This window comes from Phoca vitulina, unplaced genomic scaffold (assembly GCF_004348235.1).
Source record: "Phoca vitulina isolate PV1807 unplaced genomic scaffold, GSC_HSeal_1.0 scaffold32, whole genome shotgun sequence".
NCBI lineage: Eukaryota > Metazoa > Chordata > Mammalia > Carnivora > Phocidae > Phoca > Phoca vitulina.
In genome coordinates, this window is record NW_022589735.1 from 2297089 (window position 1) to 2310156 (window position 13068).

General features: G+C 42.8%; 1 protein-coding gene across 1 annotated transcript in view; it reads left to right on the forward strand.

Annotated features, from left to right (window-relative positions):
• The window catches only part of CDC25C (cell division cycle 25C), a 28590-nt gene extending 21671 nt beyond the window's left edge, over positions 1 to 6919 (forward strand). The window contains exons 8-14 of the mRNA XM_032425069.1: positions 1059 to 1208; positions 2113 to 2214; positions 3407 to 3469; positions 4968 to 5066; positions 5606 to 5739; positions 6111 to 6222; positions 6422 to 6919. Coding sequence (XP_032280960.1) covers positions 1059 to 1208; positions 2113 to 2214; positions 3407 to 3469; positions 4968 to 5066; positions 5606 to 5739; positions 6111 to 6222; positions 6422 to 6571 — 810 coding nt within the window. The 3' untranslated portion in view covers positions 6572 to 6919. The remainder of the gene's footprint in view (positions 1 to 1058; positions 1209 to 2112; positions 2215 to 3406; positions 3470 to 4967; positions 5067 to 5605; positions 5740 to 6110; positions 6223 to 6421) is intronic.
• The last annotated feature ends 6149 nt before the right edge of the window (positions 6920 to 13068 follow it).

A 13068-nucleotide genomic window follows, 5' to 3' on the forward strand; every position in this document is an offset into this window, starting at 1 on the left:
TAAGAACTTCTGCCTTTCGTGTAGGGCAGAGGTAGAAGGTATCTGGGAATAGAGGATAAGACTCTTGGATTAGTTGAAGGGTCTCTGACTGGCTCAGTCAATAGAGCATGGGACTCTTGATCTTGGGGTCATGAGTTCAAGCTCCAAGTTGGATATAGAGATAACTAAAATTAAAATTAAAAAAAGAATCTTAGATTAGTTGAAAGTTGTTATCAGAGGTCGTTTACTATATCTCCCTGCCTCTGGTTATAACACTCAAATCATGGCTTTCAGGGAGACAGTAGTCCATCTTCTTGCACTTTAGTCTGAGTTAGTATCTTCCAAGGCCAGTTCTTCATGGTATTTAATCCATTTTTTCCTGATGGGCTTCATAATATCAATCCTATAATGGTCATCCTGATACTAGATTCTGGTGTTCCCTTTTTCCTTGCATGATGCTTATTTTGCTATTTTTCTTTCCCATTAACAACCCGCTTTATAAGAAAGCTGAGTTACTTTTTTTCTTCCCTCAAAGAAACTACTACCCCAAAAAAGTGACACATACTCTTGCTGCTTAGTATTTTTTTACGTAGGCTGACCTTTTTGGTTTGTCATCTTCAATTTTGCTGGGGTCCTTAAATCTTGATTGTCAGAGTCTTAGGATCCCATAGAGAAACTGTGGAATTAGGTTTGTTTGGTTTTCACTTGACTGGAGGAACTGAGCTTGCATTTGCTTTCTCCTACAAGAATTGGTACATATAAGATGGTCAGGTGGTGAATTTGGTTTGGCTAGATTTAATACATCTTGGGGAGATGGAACAGCATGCACTCTGAGGAGAAAGATTTTAATGAGGAGGGAAGAGTGGTTGCTTACCTAGGGTTTTGCCTTTCAAACTTGATTGTTGCTAGAAATCACTGGTGCAGCTTGCTAAAATGCAGATTTTAAATCAATAGGTCTGGGGTGAGGCTCAACATCTAGGATTCTTCATTTCCAACAAGTTTGCAGGAGATGTTCGTGCTGCTGGCCTGCAGACACACTTAGAGGAATAAGAACATATGGGGTTGATATTCCCATACAGGCATCTCTGAATAGAAGCTCCTTGTATCGCTCTCCTTCATTGCCAGAGAATTTGAACAGGCCAAGACTGAAGCAGGTGGTAAAATTCAAGGACAACCCAGTACCAGATAAAGAAAAAAAGTATTGTTCTAGCCACAAAGAGCTCGGGAAGGTAAGAACTTTTTAAGATGAGAGTCTTTTTAATCCTCTATCTCATTGTGTTCTCTGCTTTTTTGGTATGAGGATTGCTTTAGGATATCTTGTCTTCTTTCTCATTACTTTTACTTTTATCTCCTTGTTCTTTATGTCTTTCTTGTCTTTTTTACATCTGTACCCATATATAAAATATTTAACAATAAATATCTGTTATATTACACTTTTGGAAATGATGTTGGCATACTGTCTTCCCAACCTTCTTTTATAAGATTTGAGAAGACACCAGGAAACTGGGAATGGTAAGGATATTTACAGCTGTTTTACCTGCATTCTGACAGAAACAGCATCATGGAGCACACTGGTTTGGTGGGAGGCAACTTTTGAAAAATTTAGCTGTCATTCCCTACCCCTCCTTTAAAAAAATATCTGAATACTCTTTTATAAAATCAGCATATGATAGTATAGAATTTATACATAAACAAAAGAAGCTAATGTGAAATGCCCATAATCCCATAGGCCAGAGATAATTATTGTCAACACTTGGTATTTGTTTTTCTAGACTCTTTGATGCAGGCTTTTTTCTTTTATTAAAGTGATATTACAAAGTATGAGTTTTCTCACTTTCTTAAGGATATCATGAACTTATTTTCATGTCAATGAAATTAATCTACAACCTAACTTTTTATTGCATAATAGTAATCTATAATGTGAAATATGATTTGTTTAACCAAGACTGTTATTTATTAGTAATCTTTCTCTACTATAAACTTGCTGGGATATTCATTTTTACAGCCAAATCTTTGTGCATTTTTTTTTCCCAAAGGGTGTGCGTATTTTTAATAAGTCTCCACTCCTTCCTCTCCTGGTTTTTAAACCTTTAACGTGAAAATTGGCGGTGGGGGGCATCTTGTCATCCTCAGGGCTTAGGTCTAAAGAAGACAGTCTCTCTCTGTGACATTAATATCACTCAGATGCTGGAGGAAGATTCTAACCAGGGCTCTCTGATTGGTGATTTCTCCAAGGTGAGTTTGGTTATATTCATCTTATATTCCATTGAGTCATTTTGGATCTGAGTCTTTTCTTTGCTTGAAGAAGACACTAGGTATAATTATGCATCCTCACCAAGGACTATTTGATAAACTGAAGATGCTATTGGTGGATTTAGACCCTAAGCCTTTCCAGTGAGAAAGTATTTCTTATTCATTCTGGGAAAATGCAGAGCACTGGGGAAGGTATGAGGCTTTTTACTTTTTTCTTTTTAAATTAAAATTATGTAAATAATACTTGGTCATCACAGAAAAAGTAGAAAATGAAATATACCTCAAGTCTTTTAAAAATATTATTGCTTTTAACATCTTGGTACATATTCCTCCAGACTTTTTTCTATGTATTTTCACAAACACACATGCATATACCCAAATACATTTTTTTGTTCTTTCACAAAAAATGGTTTATACTGTTTTGTGATCCACTGTTTTTTCCCCCATCATTTAATGTATCAGGAACATCTTTTCATGTCAATAAACAGTTCTGCTTCGCCATTTCATAATTTTGAATAGTATAGTATTTCATTTTTTTGGCTGCCCATAATTTTTTTAAAAAATTTTTTACATTTTTTATTTTTAAATAATCTCCACACCCATTCTGGGGCTTGAACTCACAACCCCACAATCAGGAGTTGCATGCTGTACCGACTGAGCCAGCCAGGCACCCCTGCACATAATTTCTTGTAGGATATTTACGTTTACAATTTTTCCTTATGAACAATACCAAGATGGGCATATTTGCAGCTAAATCTAAAACTTTGTGTGAGTCCTTAATTCATTCCTTAGAATCACTTCTTAGAAATGGAATTGCTGCATATGTGCATTATAGAGACCATTGATTCTTTTGAAGGCATCTGGGGTTTTATTTTTTATTTTTAATTTATTATTTTTTTGAGAGAGAGAGAGCAGGGGGCGGGGTGGTGGCAGAGGGAGAGGGAGAGAGAGAATCTTAAGCAGGCTCCACGCCCAGTGCGGAGCCCATCACGGGGCTCAATCTCACAACCCTGAGATCATGACCTGAGCTGAAATCAAGAGTCAAAAACTCAACCCAGGCACACCCCACATGGGGTTTTAAAGGTCATTTGGAAAGAAGGACAACATATAGGTCTTTGATCTCAAATTGGGGTGTAGAAAACTTGCTGTTATTTCAGTTCTTGGGTATTTCTAGGTATGTGTGCTGCCAATCGTGTCAGGGAGACACCAGGATCTGAAGTACGTCAACCCAGAAACAGTAAGCAGATTTCTGGAGATGGTACCTGGTTACATAAGCTACCATCTGTTCTGTTCTGTCCCTAAAATCCCCACTTCCATTGTATTTCACTGTGTCCACTCACATAGGCTCCTCATTCAACTGAAGCTGTGTTAAAGAACTCCCATTTATCCCATTCTTTTGCCTTTGTTTTTAATTAAACAAATGATAGATAATTGTTATGGAAGAAAGAAAGCAAGGAAAGAAGGGAGGGAAGGAAAAAAGTCAAAATCACTCAGTTTGGGCGATCTCATATCCTGATTTAGGTGTTACAATCCCATTGACACCTTTCAGCGCATGGTAATTATTAATAGTATTCTCTTTCACTCTCAAAAGTGTCCTAGTTTGTGCAATAATTATTTGGTCCCCTACCCATAATCTCACCACCAGAGATAACCACTAGTAATATTTTCCTTATGGCCTTCCAGATTTTATTCTGGAATATATTTGATAAAAATAGGATTGTAATGACCATGTAGTGTTGAAGTTAGCAAGACATTGTAAACATCTTTCTACCTCAGTGAAACAAATCTATATTATCCTTCTAATGACTATATAATATTCTATTATATTGGCATGTATAATTTAACCAAACCCCTATTTTTGAAAAAAAAATTTTTTTTAAAGATTTTATTTATTTGACAGAGAGAGAGATAGCGAGAGCAGGAACACAAGCAGGGAGAGTGGGAGAGGGAGAAGCAGGTTTCCTGCCGAGCAGGGAGCCCGATGTGGGACTCGATCCCAGGACCCTGGGATCATGACCTGAGCTGAAGGCAGATGCTTAACGACTGAGCCACCCAGGCGCCCCTTTATTTTTGAATATTTAAGTTATTTGTAACTTTTTAAATTATTGGATAACTTAAGCTAACTAATATTTAACTTATTTGATAACCTAAAATAATGGCTAACATGAATATTATTGTGCCACATCTTTGCGTACTTTTCTGTTCACTAAAGATGTTGGGAAAGAAATTGCTGAGTCAAAGTATAATTACACTTACATTACAAAGTTCGCCCCAGAAAGGTTGAATCAATGTATACTCCTACAAGTAGCTTAAGGATATCAACCCTTTCCTTCCATATCCTTTTCTGAAAGACTTGCTTTCTTCCTTTATGATGGAACCATTTCCCATTTCTTCTTGCAAAGTCTGAATCACTTGCTGCTACCTGAACTACTACAGAAGTCCTTGGGTGTCTTCTGAGAGGCTGATTGCAGCCATGCCTGCCTCCAGATGAGTGCCTTGAATATGCTTTTCCCTGGTGTCTTGGCAATACCAGCTATTTTGGTGCTCCAAAAAGACCATTTCATATTTTATCCTCTTGAATGAGCAGTAGGGATGAATCATTGCCCCATTTCAAGTATAGGGGACCTTTGGAGACTGGGCATACAGTGGAATCCTGGGTGACTAAAGGGAGTGCAAATCAGGAATTATGTGATTGACTCTTGTCTCCCAGAGTGATAAGGAACATTTCTGTGTAGGTGGCTGCCTTACTGTCAGGGAAGTTCCAGAGTCTGATTGAGAAGTTTTATATCATCGATTGCCGCTATCCATATGAGTACCTGGGAGGACACATCCAGGTGAGGTTACACTGGGGACATTAGTGGGGAGGGGCTGGAGATAGCTCTTTAATGAGAAGAGTGTGTGGACAAAAGTCCTATGAACTCCAGAACCAAGGCAGAGGTTCTACTTTTGGAGAACATCAAGGCTGCAAGTCCTCATTCCTGTTCTAATTCTGTATACCTTGGGCAATTTATTTTCCCTTTCCCTCCTAGACCAATCTCCCTTTATTCTGTTGGAGCCAAGGGCTCCTACTTGGAAATAAAATATTAATCCAAAGACTGAGAAGCACTTTGCAGACACTCATAGACATTCTTCACAATGATTCCTGCAGATTTAGGGGGGGGGTCAGATCTACAAACATTTATTGAGTACCTACTACATGCCAAGCTCATGGTAGACCTTGGGGATAGACACAGAGATATAATTAGATCTTATGCCCTGAAAGTGCTTACAGTCTAGACTTCCTGGCCCAAATATCCCAAGATGGTATCCCAGTTATTTCTAAGTGTTGGAACTATCCACAGCCCCTTAAGAAAATACTGAAATTTTTCTACAGGGAGCCTTAAACTTGTACAGTCAGGAAGAACTCTATGACTTCTTTCTGAAGAAGCCCATTGTCCCTCTGGACACCCAGAAAAGAATAATCATCGTGTTCCACTGTGAATTCTCCTCAGAGAGGGGTCCCCGAATGTGAGTGTCTACATGGGTTTGGGTGGGTGTTAGAAATGGCCCTTGAATTGGGACTTAAAACCAGAGAACGTTCCCAGACCAGTTCAGACAGAGACTGGAATGAATGAATGCATTCTTTCCATTGTAGTTTAAAGGTTAGGGAGGTAGAAAGAAAGGTTTCTACAATTTAAAAGTTTGGAGCAGTGAAGGGAAAAGGATTGGGAATGAGGAGGAGAAAGAGTGACTGCTTGAATCTTGTTTTGCAAAGACAGATCTGGAGGTCCTTTTGGGTTACCCATAGTCGTTTTTCTTCCTGCCCCTCCCCAGTGAATGGCACATGGAATCCTGACCTTGCTTCTTTCCACCCACCCACCTCTGGGTTTTCTCTAAAGGTGCCGCTCTCTGAGAGAAGAGGACAGGGCTCTGAACCAGTATCCTGCATTGTACTACCCAGAACTATATATCCTCAAAGGGGGCTACAAAGACTTCTTTCCAGAATATACGGTAAAGGATGGGGCATATGGGGCAACAGGAGAGCTCAGGTTTGGGGGGAGCCAACTTGAGCATGCAACTTCCACGGCCTGCAAAGCCCTCTGAGAGGAAACTGCTGCTCCTTCTTAGCTACCACCAGCAGCATCTCTATTATACCTCGTAGGAAGTTCTGGAGACTAGAGCATCCCTTACTTTGTCCCCTACCTTTCAGGAGCTGTGCGAACCACAGAGCTACTGCCCTATGCATCATCAAGACCATAAGGCTGAGCTGCTGAGGTGTCGAAGCCAGAGCAAAGCATGGGAAGGAGAGCGGCAGCTGCAGGAGCAGATTGCCTTACTGGTGAAGGATGTGAGCCCATGATAGTGTGTCAGTGGTTGGCTGTCTAGGAGTCACCAAAAGACACTGTAGAAGTGCTGAGCAGAAAGAGGCCATGTTGTATGTGGCTAAACCCAAGATTGTTAAAAGATGTCTGCAAACCAAAAAGATGCAAGCTAATGAAATTCCAGGCCTGGGTGTTGGTTTTAGCAGAGCTGCTGGCTGGTGACTGAGTCCTGGAGCTGGCTCTAGAAGGCTGTAGCCTTGAGTTATATGGAGATTTGTTGCTTCGGGAAGTGTTTGCATTCTCTTCCCATTTAGACTTGTCTTCTCACAAGCCAGCCAGCGCTTTCCCTGGTCTTCTGCCTGTGCAAGAGAGTTGCCCATCTTCTTTCTCTGTACTTGCCTTCTTTGTTTCCTTCTCTCTCTTTTTCTTAAATGGGAAAATAAACACTACCGAATGAGAGATTTGATTGTGAGCCCAGTCTCCTCCTAGAAGATCTTTATAAGAAAGAGATCACCAAATTAGTCTCCTTCAGACAAAGGTGTAACAATCTTGATTTATAGCTGAGGCCAAGGTGCTTTTCTCTAGACCAGTGGTTCTCAGATTTGGGCCCTGGACCATAGGGATCATCTGAACTTGTTTGAAATGTAAATTTTCAGGCCTCACAGCAGACCCACTAAATCAAAACCTCTGAGGGCTCAGAATTTGGGGTTTTAAAATTTTTCCCTTTCAGGTGATTCTGATGCATGCTGAGGCTTGAAAACCACTGCTCTGGAATTAAGGAAAAGCTTTTTTTTCTTCTTTTTTTTAGCAAGGGGTGGGGTAGTGGGGAGAGGGAGAGAGAGAAAGAATCTCCCTGCCCAGCTCAGAGCCCGAGGCAGGGCTCACTTAACCAATTGAGCCACCCAGGCGCCCCTTAAGGAAAACCTTTCAAGTTGTATTCTTTAGCGATATCTCAGCTTTCCTTTCCTGGACCATTCCAAGTATGCGATACCTTAAAAGTGTGCCCCACACTCAGCACTCTGTGATAACTAGGCGCAGAAAACCAAGGTGATTGGCATCTCTAAATCAGGTTATAGGTGAGTTGGGCTTTAAAAGATTCCTTATCTACAACCTCAATGGAATTTTGACTTTTCCCATTTCCCTACTCTTTCCTTGACTTCATTTTACATCTCACAGAGATGACTTGGGATAGTTGGAAGTAGAGATATGTTCTGTCTGAAGGTAGGAATAAAAGGATAGAAAAGTAGCAAACGAGCTATTAGACTTAAGGAAGACCTTTTATTTACTTGTTTTTTTTAGGAAGACCTTTTAAAGTGCATTCTTCGGCACTATCCCAGGCTTTCCGTTCTTAGAGCTCTTTAGGCAAGTAGGTTTTTGTCTTTGTAGTGAGATACAGCCCTATGGCCTGGGGTGGCAGTGGAATTGACTAAACATTGCCACTCTCCCACATTAACCTAGTGGGAGTGCTAGCCCAGGACTAGAAAAGGACAAAGATCTCTGACGCCTGGATGAGACAGAATAGAAACAAAAGTGACCTCTTCCCGAGTTCTGGAGCAGGGACACCTTTTTTCAGTGAGTGGGAGGGAAGAAGGGCTGTTGCTGGACTGATGTTTGCAAGGTTGGCCAGGGCTCTTCTCCTGGAGTGCCGCGCGTGTGCCTCCCAGCAGAGGGCACTGCTGCATTCTTTAACACAGCTTCTGGGCCCCGCAGCCTCCACTGCCTGCTCTTGCCTCTGTCCAGAGGGAAGCTACCTGGCCTTCTCCCCGAGCCCTTGAGCTCAGAGCGAAAGGAGCGAAAAGCTGTTTCCACAGTAGGTGCAGATGGCTGAGGGGGAGATGCTGCTCCTCCGTCCCACCCCAACATACTTACCTGCCAAACAGGTACTCCTGGTGGCCTGAGGAGGAAAATGTTTGATGCACCTCCACCTCCAAGTATGAGGAGGGGGTCCCAGGACTCACTGCCTAACCTAGTGGGTCATTTCCTGATCATTTTCCCCAGAAAAGTAGAACCAACCCCCCCCTCCCCCCAAGGAAGAGACTGGTACACATGTTCACATTTCAGTAATCCTAATTAAGTGGAAATTCTGAGTTGCAAAACAAAAACTAGGGCTTAATTAGTTTATCTACTTTGTGAAAAAAATTGTATTTGCCTAAAAGGCACCATTTGCCTATATAATTTCGTATAATATCCTCCCATTGCATAGGTGCCATGCGATTTGATTCATGTTATTTTTTTTTTTTTTTTGAAGATTTTATTTATTTGAGAGAGAGAATGAGAGAGAGAGAGCAGGAGAGGGGGGAAGGTCAGAGGGAGAAGCAGACCCCCCGCTGAGCAGGGAGCCTGATCTGGGACTCGATCCCGGGACTCCAGGATCATGACCTGAGCCCAAGGCAGTCGCTTAACCAACTGAAGCACCCAGGCGCCCTGATTCATGTTATTTTTAGGAGTAATAATAGTAGCTAACATTTTTCAGGTGCTTACTATATGCAAGTCTTTTTATGAACTCATTTTATATGTATAAACTAATTTAATTTTCACAACAATTCTGTGAGGCAGGTACTTATTATTTTGCACATTTTACAGATAAAGGTATTGAGACACAGAGGGATTAAGTAGCTTGTTTAAGATCACACAGCTAATGAACGGTGGAGTTGGGGTTTGAACCTAGACAGTATGGCTCCAGTGTCTATACCCTGAATGGATTTGCTGTTACCAAATCCTCATCAAAGAACAGTGTGCCTTTCTAGAGTTGACACTGTATTAGACTTTAAATATGTAAGATCCTCAATTATAGATTCTTAAGAAGTCAGGGCTATAAGGTTGTTGCTTGGGGTTGGCAGGTGAGGCTAAGGGTTAAGACCCCAGGCCGGAGACCTTGGCATGAAGCATATAGCGGGTTAGCTCTACACTAACACTGACTGTATTTGTTTATCATAAAGTCAAGAAATGAAGATTGGAAACTGTTCTTTCTAAAAACATGGTTTTCAGTCTTAGTCCAGGACCTGGCTGACCTCTGCCATAGAGAAGGGAGGAGCATTTTCCTTTCCTCATCAGGAGTATAAAGTGGGGGGAGGTATGGAAGATTCCCTTTCCCCATTCAGTTCAGGCAAATGTTGAGGAAACACCAATTCCTTTAAACATATATCTGGGGTTCTCAATTCTAAGTACCACAGGTATTCAATTATGAAACTGTCCCTTCCCTCAAAAGACTGGCAAGGTAGAGAATGATTCCCTTTTTTCCCATCCCTATACGCAGTCTGGCCCACTAGCAAAGGAAAGAAGTACTGTAGCCTCCAGCTCCAAAGCAGCAAGTCTGGTGGTGGCGGCAGGCCAAGTTCACAGAAAAATTAACTCCTGCACGCTATCTGGAATGATAGCATTTATTCAGTGCATGCTCCGTGCCAGGCACTATGCTAAACTCTGTACTCAGTATACTTAAATAATCCTCACAACTGTTATATGAAGTAGATATTGTTATTAATTTTACTCATGAAGAAACTGAAGCACAGAGAAATTAAGTGCTGTGCCCAAGGTCATCCAGCCTTTGTTGGAAATGGCAGTTGAATCCAGGCAGTCTATAAAGCTTGTGTTCTTTTTTTTTTTTTTAAGATTTTATTTATTTATTTGACAGCGACACAGCGAGAGAGGGAACACAAGCAGGGGGAGTGAGAGAGGGAGAAGCAAGCCTCCCGCGGAGCAGGGAGCCCAATGTGGGGCTCGATCCCAGGACCCTGGGATCATGACCCGAGCTGAAGGCAGACGCTTAATGACTGAGCCACCCAGGCACCCCAAAGCTTGTGTTCTTTTTTTTTTTTTAAAGATTTTATTTATTTATTTGACAGAGAGAGACAGTGAGAGAGGGAACACAAGCAGAGGGAGTGGGAGAGGGAGAAGCAGGCTTCCCGCGGAGCAGGGAGCCCGATGCGGGGCTCGATCCCAGGACCCTGGGATCATGACCTGAGCCAAAGGCAGACGCAAAGCTTGTGTTCTTGACTATTCAGCACACTGCTAACATCCTAGGTGAGGGTAGCAGCAGGAATTAAAGCTTTCAGTGAGAGAGGGCTTGATAGAAGGCAGAAAAACATGATTACAAATGAAAGTGGAGTAAGATACAAGGTTTTTAGACTGTTGAGCCCAATCAGTGGATTGCAAAGTCTCCCAGGGCAGGGTTTGTCTCTTAATCATTTTTGCACCTGGTTCAAAGTTGAACCCATAATCAGTCTCAAAAGACCTTATTGAATTGAATGACGGCTGAATAGCATCATCTTTGTAGAAAGGACAGGCTCATTTGTCATTATCCACAAGGTTCCCAAAGACAAGACTGCTTATCTAGCAGGTGTTGGCAGTCACGGGGGACATGGTTGGTGGGGAGAGGGTGTGCTGGAAGAGCTGGCAATATAAGTGTTGGAGTCATAATTATTTACAGAGGCTTCCTCATCCCTCCCCTACCTTTGGTTTCCAGTCATCATCCAAGGCTCGGTGATGTCAGGCTTTCTACTCCAGTGCCCAGATAGAAAGACGCTCCAGCATCTCATTCTCACAAAAAGGTGAGAATTCCGCCTATTACAGGTGGAATTGAGCATTGCTCTTAGCCTAGCAGTCTGACTTTGTTCCTGCCTTCCTGGTCCATTCCATGGGGATGGCACGGAATAGACACTTAGAGTATGCATCCTGAACACATGCCTTTTCCCAGCCTATCCTCCCACCCAAACTTGATTGGGCTTGGTTGCTGAAAGAGGGGGAGAGCAAAGGTGATACCTCTTAACTACCCCCACCCCAACCTCTGTTGATTCATAGGTCTCTCAGCTGTTTCCTAGCATCCCAACCATCTGAAATGGTTACCATTTGGGGCGCCTGGGTGGCACAGTTGGTTAGGTGTCTGACTCTTGGTTTTGGCTCAGGGCTGATCGCAGTGCTGTGAGATCAAGTCCTGAGTCGGGCTCCGTGCTCACTGAGTCTGCTTGAGTTTCTGTCTCCCCTGCCATTCTGGCGTTCACTCTCTCTCTCAAATAAATAAAAATTTGAAATTGTTTCCCTTTGCTTTTTTTTTTTTTTTAAAGATTTTATTCATTTATGTGTGTGAGAGAGAGCAGAAGCAGGGGGAGCGGCAGAGGGAGAGGGAAAAGCAGACTCCACGCTGAGCAGAGAGCCCAACATGGGGCTCAATTCCAGGACTTTGGGATTGTGACCTGAGCTGAAGGCAGACACTTAACCGACTGAGCCACCCAGGCTCCCCAAGTTACCCTTTGCTTTTAAATCCCATTTTGAAATCGTTGCCAGAGTGGAGTGGACAGTGGGGGCTTTCTGTGCCCAGCTACAGCTTTCTGACCTTACTGGAGGAGAAGGCATAGGGAGGTAGTGTGGAGCTGGGGAAAACAGGCCCTGACAAAAGCTGAGGAGCCAGATGTTCACTTTCACAGCTCTCCTGGAAGACTGGCAGGGCAGATAGAGATTAAAACGAAGAACAAACTCCATTTAAAGTGCATTACAGCTCAGGAACTAGCTCCCCTTGGGCAGGAGAAGGGAGGAAAGGGCACAAGAGGCCACATTTCTCCTTCCTTATCTAGGGCCACATGTCTCTCTCCCAGCTTTGTGAAAGGTGATTTACACCCCTGGCTGGAATGACTCTCTTTCTGGGCTGATTACATCGGCAAATGCCCCCCAGAGGCCATAGCAGGATGGCCATATTCAGAAGCAGCAGCCAATAAATCTCAGAGGTTTATACTGCATTTCTCAATACCCTCCTCCTGGCCCTCTGCCAGGCCTCTGTACAAGTGAGGAGAGGGCTTGGGCTGCAGGGATAGGGGGTGAAACCCTCCACTTTTTTCATCATCCTATCTCTTTCTAAGCACTTAGTTGTTCTTCCAAGTCATTGTGTCTCTGTTTTTACCCTGGGAGCACGTGGGAATCAACCCTATGCCCAACAAATACCCTTACCTTGTGGGTAGAAATCCTGGGCTCTGGGCACAGCTGTGTTTCTACCTCACTGTTTAATCTTAGTAGAGTAGGTTGTTTTCTGAAACATCACCTAAAAAGATGAGGAGACTCCTAAGTGGCCTTTCTAGCCATCTTCCTCAGCGATCCTGTGTTCCTCCAGGTAATTCCCTAATCCGAGGAGAGTTTAATCCTTCCACGCTCCCTCGTGACACTGAATTTTGGAGGAAGCTAGTCTGGCGTAAGTCCTGGGATCTGGCCCTAGGATTGCCCTCAGCACAGCCATTTCACCTGTCCGGGACCTATCTTTGCAAAATCATGGAGTTAATGATAACAGCCCTAGCTTACCCTTGAAGTTACTTCAAGGGGAAATGGAGGCATGGATGTGCAAATTCTAAGAGGAAAAATAAATACCAAAGTGAAACTGCCCTGTGCTGGTTTATTCAACTTTTGCTACAAGATTTCACTTGTGGTTCCTGGAGGGGGTGGGGGTCCAGCAAGTGAGAAATGGTGCTTTTTTTGATAATTCCTTGGACCCCCCAGATGGCGACTCTCCAGCGGCAGCTGCCACAATTGTCTTGGGCAGAATTCTCCCTAAGGG